This window comes from Microcaecilia unicolor, chromosome 5 (genome assembly GCF_901765095.1).
Source record: "Microcaecilia unicolor chromosome 5, aMicUni1.1, whole genome shotgun sequence".
NCBI classification, from domain to species: Eukaryota; Metazoa; Chordata; class Amphibia; order Gymnophiona; family Siphonopidae; genus Microcaecilia; species Microcaecilia unicolor.
This window is the reverse complement of record NC_044035.1, coordinates 321,477,150-321,504,165: the sequence shown is the minus strand read 5'-3', so window position 1 is coordinate 321,504,165 and position 27,016 is coordinate 321,477,150. Positions and strand designations below refer to the sequence as shown.

General features: G+C 44.1%; 1 protein-coding gene across 1 annotated transcript; it reads right to left on the bottom strand.

Annotated features, from left to right (window-relative positions):
* Positions 1 to 274: 274 nt before the first annotated feature.
* Positions 275 to 27,016, bottom strand: LOC115471359 (low-density lipoprotein receptor-related protein 3-like). The gene is given in 6 exon segments (XM_030205058.1): positions 275 to 1,351; positions 7,813 to 7,850; positions 7,853 to 7,944; positions 13,900 to 14,986; positions 25,873 to 26,081; positions 27,000 to 27,016. Coding segments are annotated over 6 exon segments (2,226 nt in total). The 3' UTR covers positions 275 to 568.

Genomic DNA, 27,016 nt, shown 5'->3' with positions numbered 1-27,016 from the left:
GATAAGCAGTATAAAATATTTTGTACTTTTTGGGAGGGATCTTGCCAGGTATTTGTGACCTGGATTGGCCACTGTTGGAAACAGGATGCTGGGCTTGATGCACCTTTGGTCTGTCCCAGTATGGCAACACTTGCCATACTCGGACAGACTTATGACCCCTATGTGATTTCTATCACCAGAATTTACAGTGGAGTAACTTTCTGGAGTGCTTAACTATGTTAGTGCAATTTCTAAGTATTCCATGCAAAGGACAGATGCAGGTATTTCTTCCCATGTTTTTATTGAGAGTTTAGAGCAGAAAACATAGTCTGGAAAGTTACAGTTCTGAATTGTGATTCATAATGAATTTCAGCACACAGCTCTTATATCCGTTCAGATGTATTTATCTCTCTCCCTTCCATAGCCATGTGAATTCCTGGCCGGCTCCTTCATGGCTTAAACTATAAGGCAAACAGTTATGAATGAAATGCAGTACCGTATAAAAATATATGCTGCAAAATGAAGACTATATTGTAAAATTTCAAAAATACAAAAATCTAGAGACCCAGTAAATGAACAGAGCGTCCTGTTAGCAAACAAGTAAGGATTCGTCATCACTGGTGTTGATTTCAGAGAGAGGGGTAGAGGACTCGGGCACTGGCACTTGAACAGAACAGTGACAAACGGAGTGGACTCCCAAAGGCTCTTCCGGACAGGAAGGGGCACAGCATGAATGACATTCAGGCACACGAGCCTGGGCGTTCATTAGGCTGTCGGAGAAGGCAGACCCCGGTTTTTTCAAAGGCAGTCTTGGAGGTTCTTTGATCCTTTGACAGCCGCCGTTTAAATGGCTGCTCTCCAAAGCAGTCCTCCTTGAGACCGGCTCCTCCCGAACAGCTTCTGTGGCACTTTCAGTTTTCCCTGATTCTGTGTTACATTTACTGCTGGGGGCCTCTTCGGAACCTGAAGACGTGTTACACCATCCTGTGTCAGGCTCTGTGTAAGCGTCTGTGCAAGGGACAGAGGAGTCACTGGAGGAAGGCAATGGCTCTGCGACACAGCAGTCCACGTGCAGAATGCTACCGGCAACGTCCTGCAGCATCCCAACATGACTGCTAGCATCCACCTCGAGTCCTTCAGGAGTGGCCAGAGGACTCGGGGCGTTCCCTTCAGTCCGACTGAAAACGCCCTCGCTCAGCGCTGTGTGGGACGTGTGCGACGGGGTTAAGAGTGGGATCTGCCCTCTTACTCGGGGCCGGTGGAATAGTCTGTTCCACAGCCTACCCAAACGCCTCCTGGACGAACTTCTCCTTGAAGTGTGGAGTCTCATTTGTCTTCTCATAACTGTACGGATATTCTGCAGGACAGATGCCTGACAAAAAAAAAAAAAATAGAAAAAAGGATTAGTTGCTCACACTCACAGTGATTCCTCTGGAGCTGCTCATTGAAAACATTTCCTGCTTTTGAAAAAGACCTAAAATAGTCGTACCAATAAATCAACTTATAGATATCCAAAATTTGTAATCACAAGTGCTACAGATCCATTTAGATATCACTATGAAATTCTTTGGTGACCTCAGTGGTGCTCACTTGCTAATACATAGATATAAATTTAAACAACAACTGGTACTTGCTGCCGAAATAATTCTACTCATACAAATAGCAAGTAAAACTCTCTCAAATTACAATTATTATTTGAAGGAGGAAAAGACTTCAGATGCTCCACATTCACTTATGAGAATGATGTATTCAGTGTGAATGCTTAGCTGCCTGCTATCCACAATTGAAGATTAATATGTCTTTGTGTGAATATCCTACAAGCTTCCTCATGAGCCAAAAACCTCCGTGTACTTCCACCCTTATCTGTATTAAGGGTCTACTATAACATTTACTCCTGTTGGTTGTTAGGGATTTTCAGTAACATACTTTTAAGGTTACAACAGGTATCTCATCTTCACTATGGCTTTATCTGGTGGGAACACTCTACAGAAAACCCCTGTTTCGCTACAGTGCTTCGTAAGGAGCTGGACCCTCGCTTCCCAAGGTACTTTCAGTGGCCGAGGGTCCAGCTCCTTATGAAGCACTGTAGCGAAACAGGGGCTCTCTGTAGAGTGTTCCCACCTGTTGTAACCTTAAAAGTATGTTACTGAAAATCCCTAACAACCAACAGGAGTAAGTGTTATAGTAGACCCTTAATACAGATAAGGGTGGAAGTACACAGAGGTTTTTGGCTCATGAGGAAGCTTGCAGGATATTCACACAAAGACATATTAATCTTCAGTTGTGGATACCAGACAGCTAAGCATTCACACTGAATACATCATTCTCACAAGTGAATGTGGAGCATCTGAAGTCTTTTCCTCCTTTAAAATAATAATCGTACTTTGAGAGAGTTTTACTTGCTTTATGTATGAGTAATACATAGAGATAGCAATGTAGCTAGCACCCACCTCTTCATCGGCTCACCCGATTAACATATGTTTATGCTTTTCACTCATTTTTATTCTTATACGAGAATCAATAATAAGTACTCATCTCTTTGTATGTCAGACCAAGGGGTTTTAATCTCCAACACGCATGTTTCGGCCAGATATGAGCTGTCTTAAGGACAATCCCGTACAGAGAAAGAAAGAAATCTCATATATCTAGGGCTCACTACGTAAGAGTCATATCTTTTTATTCTCATGCAGTGACCCATTGAATTTTAAAACATTTTCTCTTACCCTAAGTCGTCATTAGTGCCAGCTCAACCACTGGGAAAACCCCCTGCAAAGATGGTGGCCGCATTTCCTCAATCTGCTTTTATCCACTTACTTAATCATGACATCATGATCCCTCCCCCTGGCTCCCACAGGGTAACTGATATTATGTCACAGCTAGCTCATTTAAATCAGCGACGCCCACTCCAGCCCTGCGTTTAAGCCAGCTGGTGTCACCGTTTGCAACGTGTATATATATATATATATATATATATATATATATATATATATATACACACACCAATGTTCTCTGTTATTCAATAATCTACCTACTGAACCTCCTTTCTTACCCATCAAACCTATAAATGGCAAGTGACCGACTCACCTGCAAATGCGCAGTAGAGACTTCCCTCTCTGTCCCGCCCCCACGTCAAGACGTGATGACGGAACAGAGAGGGAAACTCTGCGCTGAGGAGGAGTGCAGTCACTGCCACACGGACCGTCGACGCTGCCGCTAATGGTACCGCCACCCCCCCCCCCCCGGAGGTCGCCGCTGCCGCTCCCCCCCTGCAGGTCGCCGCTGCCGTCCCCCCCCCCAAGGTCGCAGCCAACCCCCTCCACCAGGCCAGGCCCTCTCTTCTACATTTAACTTACAGCGCCGAAACCGCAGGCAGATCAGCTCCCGTCGGCCTTCCTTCCCAGCCTGTGTGCCCCGCCCTCGCTGACGTTACGTCACACGAGGGCGGGACACAGGCAGAGAAGGAAGGCCGACGGAGCTGATCTGCCTGCGGTTTCGGCGCTGTAAGTTAAATGTAGAACAGAGGGCCCGGGTGGAGGGGGCCGGTGGCGATCTCGGGGGGGGGGGGGGGAACGGTAGCGGCGACCTCGGGGGGGGGAGGGGCGATAGCAGCGACCTCGGGGGGGGAGGGGAAGGCAGGAGAGATGCTCAGAAGGAGGAGGGGGGGGCCTTGCAGCTGGCTGGGAGGGATGGAGGGGGGTGCCCTTGGAGCTGGGAGGGAATCGGGCCTTGGAGCTGGGAGGGAGGGGCCAGTGGCGACCTCGGGGGGGGGGGGGGAGCGGTAGCGGCGACAACAGCGACCTCGGGGGGGGGGGGGGGGGGAAGGCAGGAGAAATGCTCAGAAGGAGGAGGGGGGCCTTGGAGCTGCGAGGGAGGGGAGGGGAAGGGAGGGACGGAGGGGGCCTTGGAGCTGGCTTGGACGGGGGGGCCTTGGAGCTGGGAGGGGAGGGAATGGGGCCTTGGAGCTAGGAGGGAGGGAGAGACTGGGGGCCTTGAAGCTGGCAGAGAAGGAGGGAGGATGCTGGACATGGGAGGTCAGAAGTAGGGGGGCCTTGGAGCTGGGAGGGATGTACAGAGGGGGGCCTTGCAGCTGGCTGGGAGGGATGGAGGGGGGGCCCTTGGAGCTGGGAGGGAATCGGGCCTTGGAGCTGGGAGGGAGGGGCCGGTGGCAAACCTCGGGGGGGGAGCGGTAGCGGCGACAACAGCGACCTCAGGGGGGGGGGGGGGAGGGGAAGGCAGGAGAAATGCTCAGAAGGAGGAGGGGGGGCCTTGGAGCTGCGAGGGAGGGGAGGGACGGAGGGGGCCTTGGAGCTGGCTCGGACGGGGGGCCTTGGAGCTGGGAGGGGAGGGAATGGGGCCTTGGAGCTAGGAGGGAGGGAGAGACTGGGGCCTTGAAGCTGGCAGGGAAGGAGGGAGGATGCTGGACATGGGAGGTCAGAAGTAGGGGGGCCTTGGAGCTGGGAGGGATGTACAGAGGGGGGCCCTTGCAGCTGGCTGGGAGGGATGGAGGGGGCCTTGGAGCTGGGGAGGGAATCGGGCCTTGGAGCTGGGAGGGAGGGGCCGGTGGCGCCTCGGGGGGGGGAGCGGTAGCGGCGACAACAGCGACCTCGGGGGGGGAGGGGAAGGCAGGATAAATGCTCAGAAGGAGGAGGGGGCCTTGGAGCTGCGAGGGAGGGGAGGGACGGAGGGCCTTGGAGCTGGGAGGGGAGGGAATGGGGCCTTGGAGCTAGGGAGGGAGGGAAAGACTGGGGGCCTTGAAGCTGGCAGGGAAGGAGGGAGGATGCTGGACATAGGAGGTCAGAAGTAGGGGGCCTTGGAGCTGGAGGGATGTACAGAGGGGGCCTTGCAGCTGGCTGGGAGGGACGGAGGGGGGGCCCATGGAGCTGGGAGGGAATCGGGCCTTGGAGCTGGGAGGGAGGGAAGGAGGAAGGGCGGGGAGCCGAGGGGAGGGAGGGAGGGAGTTATACATCAAAATAGAGCATACCAATACTTGCCCAGTTTTAACGGGCTTAACGGCTAGTCTATACATATTCCACTATTCTCCATCTAATATCTTCTACAGTATGTTGATGTTGCAACCAGTGATCCACTAGAGGTGCCTGAGTGTTATGGGTTTACGAGATTTATGTTCAGGGTAAGAGAAAATGTTGAAAAGTCAATGGGTAACTGCATGAGAATAAAAAGATATGACTCTTACGTAGTGGCCCTAGATATATGATATTTCTTTCTTTCTTTCTCTGTAGGGCAGTGGCGCAGGAAGAGGGGGGCGGTGGGGCGGATGCACACCGCTGGGGGTGGGTGTCATCTCCGTTGGGTCCTTGCTCCCTCTGCCCCGGAACAGGTTACTTCCTGTTCCGGGGCAGAGAGAGCAAGGAACCAATGGAGCCGACGCAGCTCCCAGCGACGTAGGCTCGGGGGCGGATCGGCCCTCCTGCCCGCCCCTCGCTGCCAAAGTAAGCTACAATGCGTTCTGGCGGGGGGGGGAGGGGGCGCGCTGGAGGGGGGGCGTGCGGCGGCGACCCACCCCGGGTGCCAGCCGCCCTCGCTACGGCACTGCTGTAGGGGATTGTCCTTAAGACAGCTCATCTCTGGCCGAAACATGCGTGTCGAAGATTAAAACCCCTTGGTCTGACGTACAAAAAGATGAGTACTTATTATTGATTCTCGTACAAGAATAAAAATTAGTGAAAAGCATAAACATATGTTAATCGGGTGAGCCGATGAAGAGGTGGGTGCTAGCTACGTTGCTATCTCTGTGTATTAGCAATGAGCACCGCTGAGGTCACCAAAGATTTCATAATGATATCTAATTTTAACTGCATATTCGCTAAATTAGCCATTTGACCTGTATTATATTTGAAAAAGGCCTTGCATAATTCTGCTGCTTTTCAAACAAGCAACTGCAAATTCTTTTATTCGTGTTATTTCTGTTGTAAAACAGATGCATTTTGTGACACAACAGCACTGTCTTTTACGTCATAAATCTGTCTCCATATTCTCTACCTCTTCTAGAAGATATATTTCACAGCAATGGCATTTTTTTCAGTTCTCATAGCAGTAACAAAAGAAAAAAAAACAACAATGTTGTATTTCTTTTTATGTAGTAACTTTTCTGGAGGGAAGTCTAGTAAGCCATCAGACTATACACACCTGAACTGAAAACAGTTACACTGAAACAGAACTTTATGTCTGAAATCTGTGTTTCAATGGGAGAAAAAGACCTTTGATATGTTCATGTTCTATTGTAAAGCGCTACGTACGACTGGTAGCACTATATAAGTGATTTATAGTAGTAGATACCACGGCCATAGGCGGTTGGTGGCCCAACTGTTTGGGGAGGCTAAAGGGGGCGGGGTTAGGGGTGGAGCCAGGGATGGAGCTTATATCCATAATTGTCTGATAACACACAGAAAAAAAATAAATAAAAATAAATTAATCACAATACCTTTTATTAAATTTAGATATTAGATATGTATCATATGTCAAAGAATAAAGTGGTTGCTCAAAGCATATTCTAAGCACAATTGCTCAACTGCAAAACACACTCAGAACCTTACTGTACCATAAATATTACACTGGGCAGAACCTAATACACCAATATACCACCCATACGGAAAATGCAGACCGTCAACAATATGAAACAAGGGATCATAATATCATGATACGTGTAGAGCCACAAAACACCCTAATTCATGTTTAATGTGGGATAATATGCCATAAATAAGTAAATAAGTATAAACTTTTAATGTTGAGCACCTGATTCTCAAAGTGGACATATTCCAAACACTATAATGAAAATAAAATGATCTTTCTACCTTTGTTGTCTGGTTGTCCGATTCTGCTGCTATCTGTTCTCAGTGCAGGTCAGGAAGTCATCCTCCTTAAATATCTCCCTGGCAACCCAGCCAACCCCCCCTCCCCCTGCTCTCCCAGCAGTAAGGTAAACAAACCATTAGATAAAAAACAACAAAGCAGTGGAATCAAATGCATTTATTGGAACAATACCCGACGTGGCCACGTTTCGCCCTCAGGCTGCGTCAGGGGTATAAACTATAAAAACAAAACACAAGTATAAAAACATGTATAACCATACATATTAACAATGTCATAAGCATGATTCAACTAATAAAAGGCAATTATTTAAAAAAAGAGATTCAACATATATAAAACAATCCTTTAAGAGTTCTAAAAAAATATATGTATAGACATACATGATATCATCTGTAAAACAAATATTTATAATTAAAATCATACATCACATAAAATTTTTTATCAGAACATCTTAAAGGATTGTTTATATATGTTGAATCTCTTTTTTAAATAATTGCCTTTTGTTTTATAGTTTATACCCCTGACGCAGCCTGAGGGCGAAACGTGGCCACGTCGGGTATTGTTCCAATAAATGCATTTGATTCCACTGCTTTGTTGTTTTTTATCTACTGTTTTGTAAGCAGTTGTGTGCCTTTTTGTTTTTTTGTTAGGTAAACAAACCATAAACCAATTTCTACAATTGGTTACACAAGGCTAGAGGGCTTTCACTGCAGCTCCTGCTATGAGGATGGAAGTAAATCAACAATTTAAACCCCTCAGAGCACAGCAGGGGAGGCTTAGCCTGTCCAAGCCTCTTATACCGGGCGCCTATGACCACGGCAGAGGCCAATTTTCAGTCTCAGCAAATTTTCCGTTCAGATCATCTTTCCTAGGTCATACATATAGTTCTACCTCAGTGCAACTGTTTTCTGTTCAGATGTGTAATTTGATGAGTTTGACACATCTTATTACATTTGGGTGGCAGTCTAATATACCCCACATTTAAAAGGTATCAATTTCATTTACCTGTGATGCATTGTAAACTGGAAAGTCTTCCACTGGCGTATCAGACCCTGTGCAATCAGCTGTCCATACGATGGGGGTGCTTCACGACGCACAAAGTCAGCCTCAAGCCGCGTCATCTGGGTCTCGAACGCTCTGCAGTAAAGTGTTCAGAGACATAAAGAAAGAACAGATACATCACAGAGGAAGAGCATAACTACATAAGTATTGCCACACTGGGACAGACCAAAGGCCCATCAAGCCCAGCATCCTGTTTCCAACACTGGACGATCCAGGTCACAAAATACCTGGTAAGATCCCGAAAAAAAGCACAAGTACACGAGCATGGAAGACTTCTAGTATAAATTTAAGTCAGCCATTCTTTTGCCTAGATTTATAAGCCTAATTTATAAGCCTAAGACCGTACTGAATTCAAAATCTGCGCCTTAACACATAAGATCATTTACGGAGAAGCACCAGTCTACATGTGTGATTTGATAGATTTACCACCCAGAAATTCATCGGTGTCATCTCGTACTTATCTTATTCTGCACTATCCTTCCTGCAGGACTCTAAAGTACAAGTCAATCTACGCTTCTTCCTTTTCGTACAACAGCCCGCAATCCTGGAATGCTTTGCCGAGACTAATGAAAGAGACAACGGGCCAACCAACATTTAAAAAATTACTAAAAACATATTTGTTTAGTAAAGCCTAATCCACAGCTCACAATACTATTTAAACCCTTATTTCCGTTTTGTTTGATTTCCCGCTTTTTGCCTTATGTCCGCTTCCCTTTTGTTGCTCCTGTTTTCCCATCCGTATTCTCTTAATTAGCAGCTTCCGTTACTGTATGAGTTATTTTTATATAACTATTATAACCTGCTGTATTATGCAATTTTCTTGTAACTTGTTAGCCACATTGAGCCCGCACAAGCTGGGAAAATGTGGGATACAAGTGTACCAAATAAATAAATAAATAAAATCAGTGATAAGCTCCTATTTTTCCCCTGCCCTAAATCGGAACTTGGTGCCACCCACTATTTTTAACCCTAAATTTAGAACTTTAGTGAAATTTTGGATATAGAGTTATGCACTCACTCCGGATTCTATATATGGCGCTGAAATTTCAGCACGGATCCAAAATGTGCCCACAACTAAATTAGTTAACGAGCATTTAGCCATCAATTAATTAACAATAATCAATTTTAGTGTCAGGGACAAACTATAGGGCACTTTCCGTAAGCTGCATTGAGCACTAATGCATACTTAAGGGGAGATTCTATATATGACGCTTAAAAAAATCAGCACTGATTTGCATATTCTATAATCAGTGCCTAATTATAGAATACACTCAGTTGATATTTCAGCACCTAAATCTACGTGTCTCCATTTGCAAGAATAAAAATATAGTGTACATTTTGGTGCGTAGATTTAGGAGCACTGGGCCATATTCTATAACTAGACACTTAAATTTTGGAATGCCCAGAAAATGCCTATTTCCCTGCCCATAACCACGCCCCTTTTTGTCTGCGTGCGCTAGAAGTTCGGCGCACATCATTACAGAATACGCTTAGCGAGTTGTGCACCTAAATTCTAATCAGTGCCAATTAGTTCTCAGTATTGTTTGTTAAGTGCTGTTATCAGCACACATTAGCTTGTAGAGCTTGTTAAATTACACGCATTGTTATACAATCCGCACTGATTTTGGCTGCATTTCTAGGCGCGCTATACAGAATCCGGTGGTTAACGTAGGAACAATGGTCTACTGCATGACGCATTAAAGTATTCTGCATTGCTTTTACTATCTGCGCACAATAACCCTGTGTTTTTAAAAATATTTTGATGCCCCAGATCTGAGTTTGCCCCATGTAGTGCTGGGGTTGGAGGGAGAGGATGCAGCTTATTTTTCTAAAAATGTTTGATGTGGCTCCATTTGTCTAACTTGCAGTTGGTTTACTGTCAGGTGAATTTTCGTAAGAGAAGGACGCCCATCTTCCAACACAAATCGGAGATGGGCGTCCTTCTCTCAGGGTCGCCCAAATCGGCATAATGGAAAGCCGATTTTGGGAATCCTCAACTGCTTTCCCGTCGCGGGGACGACTAAAATTCACGGGGCGTGTCGGCACCGTACTGAAGGCGGGACTGAGGCGTGATTTAGAGATGGTCGTCCTCGCCAAAAATGGAAAAAAGAAGGGCGTCCCCGACGAGCATTCGGCCGACTTTACTTGGTCCATTTTTTTTTCACGACCAAGCCTCGAAAAGGTGCCCGAACTGACCAGATGACCACCGGAGGGAATCGGGGATGACCTCCCCTTACTCCCCCAGTGGTCATCACTCCCTCCCACCCCCCAAAAAAAATTTTTTAAACATTTTTCTGCCAGCCTCTATGGCCAGCTTCAAATGTCATACCCAGCTCCATCACAGAAGTATGCCGGTCCCTGCAGCTGTTTTTAGTGGGTGCAGTGCACTTCAGGCAGGCGGATTCTATATATGGTGTCAAAATTTCAGCACAGATCCAAGGTGCGTGCTGGGTTATACGGTCTGTGCCAGAGCCGGTGGTGGGAAGCGAGACTGGTGGTTGGGAGGCAGGGATAGTGCTGGGCAGACTTATACGGTCTGTGCCAGAGCAGGTGGTGGGAGGCGGGGCTGGTGGTTGGGAGGCGGGGATAGTGCTGGGCAGACTTATACGGTCTGTGCCCTGAAGAACACAGGTACAAATCAAAGTAGGGTATACACAAAATTAGCACATATGAGTTATCTTGTTGGGCACACTGGATGGACCGTGCAGGTCTTTTTCTGCCATCATCTACTATGTTACTATGTTACTATTAAGCCATTAACCATCAATTAATTAGCAATAATCAATTTTTGATGTTAATTAGAACTACTTTGGATTTGCACATGCAACTGCTTACATGCTATTTTATAACACTGGGCACCTAAATCCCATAGCGTGCAACACAAAAGGTGTGTAGCCAGTAGGGAGGGGCATGAGCAGGTTAACAGCATTTCAAAAATTGCATAAAATGTGTACAGAATAGTACCATTTACGCTCCGAAATGTCGTGAGTTGGTTGCCGCATTTACACCAGGTTTCAGCTGGCTTAAATACCAGCATTCAAGATTAGGTGTGGGAATCAGCGTGAAGCACTATTCTATAAAGGGCATTCATCCTGGAGCACCTTTTATAGAAGAGTGCTTAGCATCATATTTTCTGGTGTGGATTTTTTGAGCAACATTTATAATTCCCCCCTCAGCTCTACTAAATTACAAACAGCCATTGTATGTATTAGGAATTTATTAGGTATTATTAGGAAAGGAATGGAAAACAAAAATGAGGACGTTATAATGCCTTGTATCGCTCCATGGTGCGACCACACCTTGAATATTATGTTCAATTCTGGAATTAGAAAAGGTACTGAGAAGGGCGACGAAAATGATAATGGGGGTGGGATGACTTCCCTATGAGGAAAGGCTAAAGCGTCTAGGGCTGGTCAGCTTGGAGAAAAGACGGCTGAGGGGAGATATGATAGAGGTCTATAAAATGAGTGGAATGGAACATGTAGACGTGAATCGCTTGTTTACTAGGACTAGTAGTAAATTTAAAATGAATTGGAGAAAATATTTCGTCACTCAACGTGTAATTAAGTGCTGGAATTCATGGCCAGAGAATGTAGTAAAAGCTGTTAGCTTAGCGGGGTTTAAAAAAGTTTGGTTGGATTCCTAAAGGAAAAGTCCATAGACCATTATTAAAATGGATTTGGGAAAAATCCACTGCTTATTTCCAGAATAAGCAGCATAAAATGTATTGTACTGTTTTGGGATCTTGCCAGGTATTTATGTCCTAGATTGGCCACTGTTGGAAACAGGATGCTGGGCTTGATGGACCTTCAGTCTGTCCCAGTATGGCAATACTTTTATGTACTTGTATGAGCAAAACTCCCAAAGTTAGAAGCCATACTGTCTGCCCAGACACACCTCCTACTACGCTGTACTCATTTTCTCCCCCTCAAAGATCCCATGGTTTCTTTGGAACAGGGCTGCAGGTTGGTTTGTTGGCCTCCTCCAACCAAAAGGTGTCTTGCTGCCTGTAAGTATATTGCTCCTAATCTAACCCCCTTTCCGTCCTCCTCTCACAATACTCATAAATTACTTTGTTTTATAGAACACTAGCAACAGTAGTACAGGGCCGCCGAGAGACTGAGCCAGGCCTGGGGCAGGGCCACCCGCCCCCAGGATCGCAACTGCTGCCCCCCCCCCCCACCCGCTCACCGAAACTGCAAATACCTTAGCTGGCGGGGATCCCAAGGCCCTGCCAGCAAAAGAGGTCTTCCTCCAGTGCTGCTCTTTCCTCTGCTGCATTGCCTGCCCCTGTGGCTGCTTTTCTCTCATGTCACTCATGCTCGGTTTCAAAACCGAGCATGCGCAGTCTGAGGGCCCAGCAGCCGCTTGACAGGCAATGAAGGGGGGGCCTGGCACCGGAGTTTTCTCTCTCCTGCTCCTGTCGGACACGATTACCCAGGTCCCATCGGGAGCAGGAGAGAGAGACCCCGGCACCGGGCCCCCCCCATGGAGGTTCCCCCCTCAGAGGCCCTGCAGCAGTATATGCAGGAAGAAAGTATTCTGTAAAGTACACATCAACATTTACATGCTGATTAACACATGCAAATCATTAGAATACTGGGAATGCATGTATATGTGTGCACCTAAATGACAAAATTCTGCCTAACTGCTATTCTGTATATGTGCATATCTTTATAGCTGCTGTACAGTGTCTTTTTATAGCAGATATCTTAATTAATATTAATAGGGGGCTTCAGCAGTGGAACTGAACGGCTCCAAAATCATAACCGCTAACTGAAACCACCAAAATTCTCATTGGTCCCTTTACTGAATCAACTCTATGTCAACCTTTTAATAATTTCATAGTGATCTCATAAAATTTAAATCACGTATCTGGAAAAAGGTGTCAGCATGGGGGCTCAGTACGCCGACATGAGTCATGCTTCACTTGGCAAGCAGAGCACAGCATAGTGGGCAGGATGGATTTCTCTTAATAAACGGGGGTCTCTTTGATAAAGTGCAAGCGAAAAATGAGTCATGTCGGAGTACTAAGCCCCCATGCTGACACTTTTTTTCAGATAAGTGATTTAACTTTTATGAGATCACTAGTTAAATGAAATTATTAAAAAGTTGATATAGAGTTGATTCAGTAAAGGGACCAATGAAGATTTTGGTGGTTTCAGCTTAACGGTATGATTTTACTACTATTACTACTTATCATTTCTATAGCGCTACTAGACGTACGCAGCTCTGTGGGAATATTAAAGTCAGGATGATAAAATAAGGGTTCTGAACAAGTGAATAAGGGTTAGGAGTTAAAAGCAGCATCAAAAAGGTGGGCTTTTAGCTTAGATTTGAAGACGGCCAGAGATGGAGCTTGATTTACTGGCTCAGGAAGTCTATTCCAGGCATATGGTGCAGCAAGATAAAAGGAACAGAGTCTAGAGTTAGCGGTGGAGGAGAAGGGTGCAGATAAGAGAGATTTACCCAGTGAATGGAGTTCCCGGGAAGGAATGTAGGGAGAGAATTTGAGCCATTAAGTTCCACTGCTGAAGCCCCTATTAATATTAATGAAGATATTTGCTATTAAAGAACACTTTACACCAGCTATAATTTGTGAGACTGCAGAACTGAAAAATTCTGCGATTGATAGTTACGTATCTTATTTAGTGCATATTTATAGTAGGTGGAGTCTGGGTGGAGCATGGGTGGCACTCAAATTTGCGCATGTAACTGACAGAATACTGCAAGTTACATGCATATCTCTGGAAAGAGAATGTTTGCCTGTTCTATGGCTGTTGTAAGAGCTCATACCTAAATTATAAGTGCATAATGTATACAGGAAAGCAGTGCCTATGTTCCTTTATAGAGTAAACTCCTACCAGCACCCTCTGGCACCTATATATTGGCACACATTAAACCTCCGCAACGTCTTTCATACCTCTGTATCCCATCTCAGCTTGGCTTCAATAAGTGTATTTTATAACTCACAAACAGAACAAGGGTACAAATACTACAGCCAGTTAAGGCCATGCACAAGATTGGCACCTGTATTCCCTGGTCCTCAGTGAATAGAGTTTAAATGCACATCCCAGGGCTATAACCAAGAGCAAGCCACAGACAAGGCTCCCAATGAGGGCAGCGGTAATTACTTTTCTGGGTACAATGACTAAGCAATTAAGCTCATCACTTCCATCCTGGCAGTCTTCTTGACCATCACAACGCCAGGTCTCAAAAATGCAGAGATTGGTACCGCAGTGAAAATTGCCCGGCTGACAGGAAAAGCAGTTCTTTTCATCGGACCCGTCTGGACAATTTTTTTGATTATTGCATCGCTCGAGTGCAGAGTAGCAAAGTCCACTGTTCCCCTCGCAAGGATATTCATTCTTCTGACAGGCTGGGCAGTTCTCTTCATCTTTCCCGTTTGGGCAATGCCACCAACCATCACAGTGCTGCCTGTCAGAGAAACACTCATCATCGCTGCCACAGGGATGCTCCCACGGGAGGCAATAGCCCTTCACCTGGTAAGTGGCATTGAATCCGTGGCCTGTACTCTTGGCTCTAGCATGATATGAAACTGTGAGTTGACCGGTGGGGGACTCTATATTCACAGGGTGCTTGTTGTTGTGATACGAAAGTGTCTGCACCAGTCTATCGCTTCTCTCTCCAATGCCATCATACACTCTGACATAATCATTGTAGCCCAGCTGCAAATCAAGCTGTAGGATGACATGCCGATTGTCTTGTGTGTCCACGTACCAGGTACAGTAAAGGTCCGCCCTGCTGTGATCTGCACGAAACAAGTCCGGGGAAGCAAAAGACCCATAGAAATTACCAAGATCTTTGCCACACGACAGATCAGGACAGTTCTCTTCATCTGACCCGTCCCTGCAGTCTTTAGCCGAGTTACACCTCAGTTCATTCGACAAGCACTGAGTAGAGCCAGCTACACTGCACTGGAATGTTCCAGAAGGACAAAGGCTGGTCTGAGGCTCTGTTGGGGCAACGGTGCAGTTCTTCTCATCTGAACCATCCCCACATTCATCTACCGAATTACACTTCCACATAAGAGGAATGCACTTGCCATTGCCGCATAAATATTCATCTGACAGGCAAATGCTCTGGCCTGCTTTTCCTGTGAGAGGGATGGGAGGAGAACAGAGGGAGAGAAAAGAAGGTTGATAATAAAAATTTGGGAAATTTCCTTGTGAAATCCACTTTAAAAAATATTAATCTCAAACTTATAATGTTCTAACAATTTCTCCTCTGTTTAGAAAGCTCTACAAACAAAGCTCATGGCTAAGGGTCTATAGTGCTTCCATGTGAGCTCAAAAAGCAAGCGATCGGCCATTATAGTCTAAAACATCTTCTATGACTTGGGCATTTCTCCTTGTAGGCGAAGGAGGAGCCATGGCTGTGTGAACAAATAAACATCAGACAACACACATTCATTGAAGAAGCAGTATTTCAAATGTTTATATTTTTTGGTAATGGAACAGCCTAGTCCATACCTCTGTTTTCTGAATGGGGAAATTTAAAAAATATATTTTTATTCAAGTAAGAATCTCTCAAATAGCAGTAACATGGTATGATAAAGCATTAGTCACCTTTTTGTAATGAAAAAAAAGAAAAATTAGTTCTTACCTGATAATTTTCTTTCCTTTAGTCACACATGTCAGTCCAGACTAATGGATTATGCCCATCTGACAGCAGGTATAGACAGCACTAATGAGCTGTGCTATAGAGAATGCTCTGCACCCTGACTCAGCAAGTATTTATTTATTTATTGCATTTGTATCCCACCATATGGCAGGTTCAATGTGGCTTACATATTGCTAAAGAGGCGGTTACAAAATTTAGATTTGTAGAAGTCTAGTACATAATACAGAAGTACAACAAACGCTTAGATTGATATATTAGCATATTGTGAGAGAGGTTAATATTATTGCTTTCCATTTCTGAACTTTTTGTGATGTATGGTGGTGTGGGAATAGGCAGATCCAGGGGGGAAAGACTTCTTGAAAAGATGTGCTTTCCGGTTTTTTCTGAATTGTAGGTAGTTTTCTGTGAGTTTCAGGTCTTTGGGTAGTGAGTTCCAAAGTTATGCGCCTATAAATGAGAGGCTGGCGGCATGTGAAGATTTGTATTTTATACCTTTCTACAGGATAGCATGCTAGTACTTTTTTTGAAGGAAAAGACCTCAGAAGCTCAGCCTGTGGAGTTTATTTTCTACCACAGTAGCTGGGCGAACCTCCTCATTGGTCAGATAACATTCTTTAAATCTTATTTATATATTATTTTTGGTTTGTTGTATATATTTCAAGAATGTTTCTCCTTCCAACTTTCACAAATTTTTATGTTAGTGTTGTGATTAAAACAGGCACTTAACTGAATGCGTCTTTCTACTTGTCCGGTGAGCTCAACATAGCACTGCCGTTTCACTTTTCTGCTTCGTCGGGAGCTGCACCTGCAAAGTTTTGGTTTCAGAAAGACCTGAATCGTGAGAAAAATTTTGAGTTTTTATGAGTAAAGCTGTCATGGAACTCGTACTATACCTATGGTAAAGTCTTTACCTTTGTCTGAGTGCCTTCTTTCTCCGTGTGCTTTAATGACAACCCGTTGCAAAATGGCGGGTATCCGCTTTTATAAGGACGCTCATTTGTGAGAACCAATCAGCTGTTCCCCCTTTCTTGTTAGTTTTAAAGGGGACGCGTCTGGTTTACCGTGTTCTTTCTTGTACTGCCTCCATTTTATAGGAACACTTTCCACTTTATTCTGTTGTTTAGACCTTGGGGGGTGAGCGAGTGTAATCTGTAAATCTATCGTTGCTCCATTTGAAGTAACTTGCGATTTAAATCACCTCTAATGGTGGATCTTATCTGGTCTATCACTATACATCGATAGTCAGTAAATGTATGTTGGTGTTTTGTGATGTATAGCTATGGGGGCTTCCATTCTTTGATTCAGCAAATTGTGCTTATGTTCGCTTAGTCTTTGCTTAAGTGTTCTTGTGGTTTTGCCCACATAAAGTTTCTTACATGGACACATCAAGATATATACTACGAATATGCTTCTGCAATTAGTATCATGTGTTATTGCATATGTTTTGTTGTCCACTGGGTTGGTAAAGGTATTGGAGCACATTATTAATGGACAGAAAATACAAGATCCACAAGTGGTGTGTCCCACTGTACCTTTGCATTTGGGGTAGTGAAGGGTTAGTTATAGCTAACAGCTAAATAGCTAAGTAGTGGAAGTGTGACTTGTAAGCAAAAATCTCCTGCCTCCTTAACAAATATAACTTAAACAAGAGTAGAACAACAACACTGCACAAACATGTGCCCATGAACTAAAGAAGCCCATGAATCATAAACATGAATGAGTAAAAAACAAACAAGGGTGGGTTCTGGACTGATCATTTGTGACTAAAGGAAAGAAAATTATCAGGTAAGAACTAATTTTTTCTTCCTCTTCATTACCAAAGGATCAGTCCAGAGTAATGGGATGTAGAAAAGCAGTCCTTTATTTAGGAGGGAATGTGATGTCCCTCATAGAGAATCTTAGCTCCAAGGGAAGACTCTGCTCTAGCAGCCACATCTGGATGATAAAGCTTTGAAAATGTATAAGAAGACAATCATGTAGCTGATCTACAAATTTCTTCAAGTGAAATTGCTTGGGCCTCAGCCAAAGAAGTATAAAGGGCATGAGTCGAATGAGCCTCAATGTCTAAAGGAACAGATTTTCCCGATAATAAATGAGTTAAGGAGATCACATCTTTTAGCCATCTAGAAACAGTTGCCTTGGAAGCAGCCAAACCTTTCTTAGGATCCAAAGACAGGATAAAAAGGTGGTCAGAACACCTGAAGTCATTGGAAATTTCTAAGTAACTTCTCTTAACATCCAGTAATCTTAAAGAAGAGTACTATGACCCATAATCCTTTCTACAAAAGGAAGACAAATCAATAGACTAAGGTGAAACGAGGATATCATCTTAGAAAAAAAAGGAGGGAGCTGTCCTAATAGAAACAGCTGCTTCAGAGAAATGCAGAAAAGGATCACTATACAACAATGCCTGAATCTCAGAAACCCTCCTTGCAGAAGATAATGCCACCAGAAACACAGTTTTCAATGTAAGGTCCATGATAATAGCTTTAGAAAGAGGCTCAAAGAGATATTTCTGAAGAGCTCGCAGAACTAAGATTCCATTCCGGAAAAGTACTTCGAAGAGGAGGATAAAAAAGTTATTTGTTTCATTTGTATCCCACATTTTCCCACCTATTTGCAGGCTCAATGTGGCTTACATAGTACCAGAGAGGCATTTGCAGACTCCGGTGTAAACAAATACAATGTAATGTTGTGGTAAGATAGAGTTCATGTGGCACATCCACATTAGGGGTTCGTACAGCGGAAGAGTTGTGTTATGTCCATTACATATTTTAGTTTTGATGGTGGATTTCGCTTGGGTCTCTAGTGAGAGGTTTCGGTTGATTGTTACTCCGAGAGTTTTCAGGCTGTCTGAGATAGGGAGGGTGTAACCTAAGGTGTTAATTTTTGTGGGTTTGTATGTATTGTATTGGGATGAGATGATGAGACAGTGTGTTTTTTCTGTATTGAGTTTTAATTGGAATGCATTTGCCCATGTGTTCATGATGCTTAGGCTGAGTTTGATTTCAGTGGTGATTTCTGCCAGATCATGTCTGTAGGGGATGTATAATGTAACGTCATCAGCGTAGATGAATGGGTTAAGGCCTTGGGTGGATAAGGCCTTGGCTAGTGGAGTCATCATGAGGTTGAACAGGATCGGTGATAGTGGTGATCCTTGCGGTACTCCGCAGTCTGGTTTCCAGGGTGACGATGTATTGGTGCTTGATTTCACTTGATATGTTCTGGTGGTTAGAAAGCCCTTGATCCAGTTGAGAGTGTTTCCACTGATTCCAAAGTAATCTAGGATTCTTAGCAGTATGTTATGGTTAACCATGTCGAACGCACTGGACATGTAAAATTGAAGGAGAAGAATGCTTTTACCTATTGCTATTTCCTGCTTGAATTTAGTTAGGAGAGTAAGTAGTACCGTTTCGGTGCTGTGTAGAGGGCGAAATCCTGATTGTGACTCATGTAGTATAGTGAATTTGTTTATGTAGTCGTTAAGTTGTTTGGTCACTAGTCCTTCCATTAGTAGTAGACTACTAATGGGATAGGTGCTACTGGGCAGTAGTTGGTGATGATGTTGTTTGTTATTTTCTTGGTGTCTATATGACCCTTGACAAAGGTTTTTCCGAAACTTGGCCAGGTTGGGTCCTGTTTCCATTAAAGTTGCCATTTGGATAAACTTTTGCTGTGTTTGTCCTTCCTTGGATCGCTGCTGCTGTTTGGTTGTCTGTTCTGCTTCCGCAGTAGACCGTCTCTTGTTTGTTTTTGTTTCACTATGATGGATGAGTGAAAGAGGAACCCTGAGAAGTGGGGAAGGAAACATTAAGCACTTCAAATGCTTTAGGGCCTCTTTTATCAAGCTGCGCAGCAATGCTGACAGAGCACGTTCAAAGTGAATGGGCTTTGTGGGCATTGCCGCTCCGGGGACCACTAGCACGGCTTGATAAAAGAGGCCCTTAGTAATTAAAAAGAGCAGTTCCTCCTTCTGGAAAAGCCTGGCAGCCATGGGATCATCCCCTTCAGTACCAGTAATTTTCTCCTCACCCAATTCTTGAGAGGCCAAATGGTCTAAAGCTACAGATAAAACCCATTCTGACCCATGTGAAGATGGAGGGAACATTTCACCAACGTCTCTCAATGTATCCAATCTGCGCTTTTTAACTACATGCTCTTCAGAGAGCTTCTGAGGAGAAATTACATTAGTAACAGGCTTGGCACGCCTGAGAATAAAAACCTGATGCAGCAAAAACACAAATACTGGGGAAAAGGCATTGAAGACACATTTGGTACCCCAGTTTGAGAGGAAACATGAGTAATAGCCCTATCCAGCAGAAGCGGCGAAGCACTGAGAGAATATGGCTGCTATGGAAGCGCTGCTGCATTCTTCTCTTCATCCTGCTGTGTACCAGGTCCTGATAAGGGATCTAAATTTAGTTGTACTGAGCTTTCTGAGGGCCAAACATACATACAGTATTGCCCTGATGCTGTTCTCCGGCTCCCACACAAGGAACAGCACTTAATAAGTTCAGCAGCCATAAATAAAATAAACAATGCTACTCACTGAGTAGGCTGAACACTGCAGGTCTGTTTAGTTCAAAGTCACTTGAGCAATGCAACGAAAAAACTTCCCCAATTACAGGGGTAGAGCCATTCTGTAATTTTGTTTCTCCTTTTTTTTTTTTTATTTGTAAATGAGGCAGGAGAAAATTCAGCAAGAAAATTTACACAAAGCTAAAGCTGTAGTGGCAGGGGGAAAAGGAAGGAACCTGGCATCACCAGGTTTCCATCCTAAGAAGCTCTTTTCAGCTTACCATCCCTCCAACTCAACTAAACCTCCAAAGGAAATGAAGGAGACCTCTAGAAAACAGTCACAGAGGTGCACAGGGAGCTACTGCCTGTTAGAGATACAGAATACTGGCTGAGTCCAGGTGTACAGCATTCTATATAGCACAGCTCATTAGAGCTCTCTGTCTCCACCTGCTGGCAGATGCACATAACTCATTAGTCTGGACTGATCCTTTGGTGCAACAGGAAGGTGCAAAACTTTGATTAGAGAAAAGCAACTGATCATCAAAAGTGAAAGAAAAAAAAAGTTAAAGCGAACTCCAGTGCTCTAACATTAATGCCTCAATACTTCTGTTATTCAATAACTGCTTCCTACCTCTCTGTCATTTTGCTACTACACACTTGCAGCACCCCATCCCCTCCTTTTTTAAATCTAATTTATTGCATTGCTGCTGAAGGATGTTCACGGTATGCAACTGCACTCGATTTTCATTAGGTATATGCCAACGTGCTATTTATGCTCAGAAGGACAGGGTTGTTAATACCAGTGCTCCAAGACATCTAATCAGGCACTAACATGGATATGTGCATATTCTGTGACAGGACCGTTCCACTATAGCCAGGTACAACCAGATATTTAGGTGGAGCTTGATTTGATGGATTTTAGGGGAAAATTAAAATGTCAATTATTTTTCTAGCCTTTCTCCACAGAGGTGCATTTTGATTTTTTTAAATACATTTGTTTTCAGATAGTTTTAAGTTGTATTAGTTAGATGCCTTTACAGGGTTTGTTTTATTCTTTTCTTTATGGTTTGTTTTGTCTCGTGTTTTATTTCATGTGTTGCAAACCACTTTAGAATAATAGATAGAAGGTACATAAGCATTTTAGGGACTTTTTACTAAAGGGCATTAAAACCTTAACATATGGTGAGCGCATGCTAACAAGCTACTGCAGAATGCATTAAGCATTTTGCAGTATTTTGCTTGTTTGCATGCAGTAACCCGTACATTACCTACTTTTTAAAAATATTATTTGGAGGGGTCGTGTCATGGGCACAGAGTGGGCATTCCTGCGTTATCCATCTAGTGCATTGTGATTAGTGCATGCTAACCGGATAACGCAGGGTTGACGCAGGAGCTTTTTGTGCCTCAAACAGGAGGCAGTAAGTGCTCCCGCATTAATTTCTTGTAGGTTCCGCACGCTAATGGCAACATTAGCACACGATCTGCAAAAAAAAAAAAAAAATGCCCTATAAAGTGCTGTGTTAAATCTGGACTTAGCATGTGGGAAAATCCCACATTAACCAGAATTAAGGACAGATTTTAATACAGCTTAGTAAAATGACCCCTTAAAGAATTAAATACATAATAGGACTACCACAGATTTAAGTAGCGTTGTGCTACCCCTGTAGGAGATTGGCAGTGGCGTATCAACTGGGGTGTTGGGTAAGAGTATGGCTTCATGCGCCAGCCTGAAAGGAGTGCTAGCGACAGCACTAGAAGATTAAAAATGAAAGTATGGGGTGGTGTATGGAGGGTGGCAGCACAAACATGAACATTGGATCCCAGGCAATAGAAATCCCTGATATACCACTGGAGAGATTAACGACACAATTAACAGCAGTAATTGGGTGCTAACAATTACTGACATTGATTGACAGCAATTAGGATTTGTGCACACATCTGGCTGCATGCTATTCTATAGCGCTGGGTGCTCAAATCCCATAGTGCACAACCCAAAAGGGGCACAGCCATGGGAGGGGCATGGGCACATCAGGGGCATTCCAAACTTTGCGTGAAGTGTAGGCATAAGTGGAGGAAGTGACATCATCAAAGCAGATGACGAGAGTTAGAATTTCGGCTTGTTACCTACTGTGATGATGGGCAGATAGAGCGTGATCGGTAAGCTAACACACTGGCGATCGGATGCCCTCCCTTCGGCGCGGCCTGGGAGCTCCAAGTTTAAAAAATACAGCTCCTCTTCCAAGGTCGCGGGTGCAAAACAAGATGGCCGTGGGCAGAGTGGCGGAGGCAAGTCCAGGGACGCCTGCAGACAAGGAGCTAGTGGTCTTTCGTTTGGAAATGCGCTATTGGTTCCAGGAGCTCGTCAGATCTCACGACTGTGCGATCAGAGCTACAAGAATCTATGGATGTTTTGAGAAAGGATGTCTGTGAAATAGGACGTCGGGTGGAAGAGCACAAGGAACTTCTGGAGTCACATGGGGAGGAGATGGAACGGCTGCAGTCCCGAACGGTGAAACTGGAGGAACTGAAGGAGACAGCTACCCTCAAGTTGGAGGATCTGGAAAACAGATATAGGCGCTGCAATATACGCCTGCTAAGGGGTACCCGACCACGGTGGTGGATAGTCAAATTAAGGAGGACCGTGGGCCTAATTTTAGCAAAGGCCTTGCAACAGCAGAAGCGTCAATGCAAGTTCCTCCCCTCATGCTGGATAGAGCACACAGGCTACTACTACTACTACTACTATAAATCACTTCTATAGCGCTACCAGTCGTACGCAGCGCTTTACAATTGACACATGAAGAAGACAGTCCCTGCTCAAAAAGCTTACAATCTAAATCAGGACAAACAGACAGGACCAAACAGGAGAAGGGAAGGACAGACAGAAGGACACATAAGGATAAGATAAAGTTACAAGTCAGGAGTCGAAAGCAGCATCAAACAGGTAGGCCTTTAGCCTCGGATTTGAAGGCAGCCAGGGATGGAGCTAGACGTAATGGCTCAGGAAGCCTATTCCAGGCATAAGGTGCAGCGAGATAGAAGGAGCGGAGTCTGGCATATAAGGGATGGTCAAATTACTCTTCTGTAGATAGTGCTCAAGTTGAAGTCTTCGCTCTGCAGCCATGGACTTAGTCATTGCCAGATAAAACTTTGACGGAAAGAGAGGAACACTGCTACCAAAGACTCGCCTTAGCTGCTCGTCCCACCGATGGAGCTGGCTGTAGCGCACCTTGCAGAAGAGGAAGCCCTCCAGGTACACACAGTAGAGCACATAGCAGCTGCCCAAGCTGTCCACCAGCAAATCCGTTACTTAGTTACTATACAAAACTGCAAAATCCTTACTCCCTCCTGTTTAGTAACCTGTGTTAGTAAACAGTGGGGTTAGTTTGTACCTGTAGTACTACTACTATTGCCCGTTGCGGAAAAAAAAAAATCAAGATTCAGAGATGACATCCTATCCCCAACAGTTTATAGTTTATAACGACTTGCTAGAAAGCTCTAGCTGACAAGACAGTACAAAGCAGTGTACAGGCTAAAAAGGCTGATGGGGGACAGGCCATGTGACATAGTGGTCTGCTTCCACAAGTATGAAGATAAGGAAAAACTTTTACGTATGATTCGGCGAAATGGTGGATCTGTCAATTGGGAAGATGCAGAGGTGGAAATTTATCCTGATATTGCTCCAGTAACTTTAGTTCGACGACAGGCATATAGAGACTGGATGCGCTTGCTGCAAGAACATCAAGCCCACTATGGATGGCTATTTCCAATTGGAATTTCTTTCACTTATGGAGGGAAAATTACTCAGCTACATTAGTTACGGCAGTGAAGGAGAATTTAATATCAGCAGGGCTGCTGACTCGGAGAGCAATTCTACTCCAGCACCAGTCGCCTCACCATACAAGTCACCTGGGAAGCACAGCTGGCACCGAGTGACAAAAACTGAGAAAACCTCGTGATTTAAACTATCAGATGTGGTTTGTATAAGAAAATTTATAATGCAGCCATACAGAAGTATCAATGTTTAACTTGTATTTTTATTGCTGTGGTTAAAATGCTCTCTTGCCATTGGAGGGTCCTGGACCCTTGGGCCCTTTAGATGGAGGGTCGGGCCAGTTCAGTTGGGAGGGGATTGGGCGGTGGGGGAAGGGAGTGGGGGAGTTTACTTGCTCTTAGGGATTAGTGTGTATGTGCGAATGAGAAAGGTCAGGTGTGCATGGATGAGTGTTAGAATTATGGGTCTCTGATGGACGGGGAATTTAAGGGATTTACAAGCTGTGGTGGGTTGGTGCATCTTCTTAAAAACTGTTCTGATGGGATCTCTACGCTTGCTCACCTATAATGTTAGGGGGTTGAATTCCCCCCAAAAACGATCATTGTTTTTTAAGGAGGCGGTGAGAGCTAATATTGATGTGGGGTTTGTACAAGAGACACATCGTTTGCCTTCCAAAACAACATTGCTCTCACACCCCATGTTTCCAGACATTATATTTGATGTCTTAGTGAACGGCATTGAAGTAAGATTGGATGAGTCACTTCTATGCAGTATGGAAGCCGTACCAGCAGTGGAGAGGTACTTTTTTGAGGTGAAATTTATATTGCTTGCACTCTTTAGGTTTACCTTAATTGAGCAAGTTGGGGGGGGGGGGGGAGGAAGTTTATGCCATTACCTACATTGCTATTGTACCAATCGCTAATGCAATTCTATATCAATGCATGACTCGATGCTACAGTACAATTGTTTGTATTTTCTGCAACTTTGAATAAAGCATATTAAAAAAAAAAAAAAAAAGTGTAGGCATAAGTCCTAGCACCCAAATTTGGCCATGGGAATCGGTACTACGTGCTATTCTATAAAGGGCACTCAGTCTGAAGTGATTTTTCTGGTGCCGATTTCTGAGTGCCATTTACTGAATCCAGCTCTAAATGCACAGCACAGAACATTATCTGCCAGCAAGCGCTAAATGCTCTGTTAAATAGCTAACACAGGGGTCCTTTTACAAAGGCGCGCTGGAAAATGGCTTGCAGTAGTGTAGGTGCAGGTTTTGGGTGCACACCAATCCATTTTTTAGCAAGCCTGTAAAAAAAAGGCCTTTTTTAAATTTTTGCCGAAAATGGTCATGTGGCAAAATGAAAATTGCCGCACGTCCATTTTGGGTCTGACACCTTACCGCCAGCTATTGACCTAGCGGTAAAGACTCATGCGGTAACCGGATGGTAATGACCTACGTGGCGCCAAATGCCACTTGGCGTGTGACTGTTACGTGCGCCCGAAAATAAAAAATATTTTTCAGATGCGCATATCGGACGCGCGCCAAAAATGAAATTACCGCAAGAGCCACGTGGTAGTTGGGCGGTAACTCCATTTTGGCACGCATTGGGCGCATGTACGCTCACGCGGCTTAGTAAAAGGGACCCTCAGAAAATGCCATTTTGGGAAGGAGAATAGCCAGGGATTGCAATTTACAGTTTATGTGAAGGTAATTTCCAGATGTTAACTGTTAATAAGGCAGACATGCAAAGCAGTTTGCAGAACCTCAAAGGCAAAGCTAACTGCATTTCACATTAGTGGTCATGCCATTAACACACGGAAATAACTCTTTCTCTACTTTAAATGCATGGCACTCCTCCCAAAAACCCTGGGAATGCCCCTGCAGTCAACTCATTGGTTAACTGAATTTTGGCTATTGCTGTACAGTAATTGCAAAATCTTAGTAAACAGGGATGTAAAATTGGAAAACACTGTTTTTAAAATAAACAGCAGTTCCGTTCTCACGGCCTCCAATGTTCATCTGCAGGAGAGTAATAAGTTAAAAGGCAGATAACGACCTATTCTTTTACCTCTGATGTAAGACAAACGAAACCCCTGAGACTGTCCCGAACTTGACGGGTCAGAGTGGAAAAATATCCAGACGTGATCCCTCGCAGAGATGAAAGCAGGAGGGAGGAAGGGACCACAAACTTTGTATTCTTGTCTTTTGGAGGATGGACCAATCATGAGCCAGTCCACGTTACACTTGTGTGAATCTTCCATATCAAAATTCTTAAAACTGTAAAGTACAAAATACAAAGAAACCCAAAATGGAGTCAAGTGAAATTGTGTTCTATAGTTATTATGTACAATACTCGAAGAACAATAATTACAGAAGCCAATGTAGTTAAGTGTGCTGAACATTGTCAAAGCATGAACATACTAACGGGTGAAATAAATAATATGCAGATAAGCGAAGATGGAAAAGTATGAAATTTACCACAAATCTTTAACTACACCTCCCAAAAGTACATTTCTTTCAGTAAAGTGTGTACAAAGCAATTTGAACGCATACTTTATCACTGTGCTAGGTGATGCATAATTTTGCATCTCATTATCTAATCAGAAAAGAGAGCAGGTAAAAAAAGTACACCAAAAAGAAAATGCAGAAAAAGCACACGTCGACCTCCAGAAACAGGACAACGAAAAGCACTTTACTGACAAGACCCAGCACTGGCCATGTTTCGGCAACAAGCACCTGCATCAGGGGTCACATAAAATTCAGAATTCTTAAATGATAAAAGAAGTCTTCTATGTGTTCCACTAAATGGCGCACAATAATCCCGTTTCTGTTTGGGAAAAAATAAAATGCCAAAACGTGGACACTCAATCTTTCCACAGTTAGCACCATTGTGGTTCTGGCCTTTTAGTTTAGTCACGACGTAGATACATTTAACAGGCACATAGATCATCATGTCAGTTTTACTGAGAATAAAATGTGATGAAACCAGATTGCTTTGAAAGCTACCTGTTGGCACTCTGTGTATAGTTTTCTGACTGGCACAGTGATATATACCATTAGATCTGGTTCCATGCCAAACACAGTTCTACCATTCTCCTCCTAATACCTACATGTGAACTGGATGCTGCTAACTTGCCTCACTCTCTTATGCATGTTTCACAATCCCTTATACAAGGCAACAAGCCTTGACAATACCTGTTTACACAAGTCAT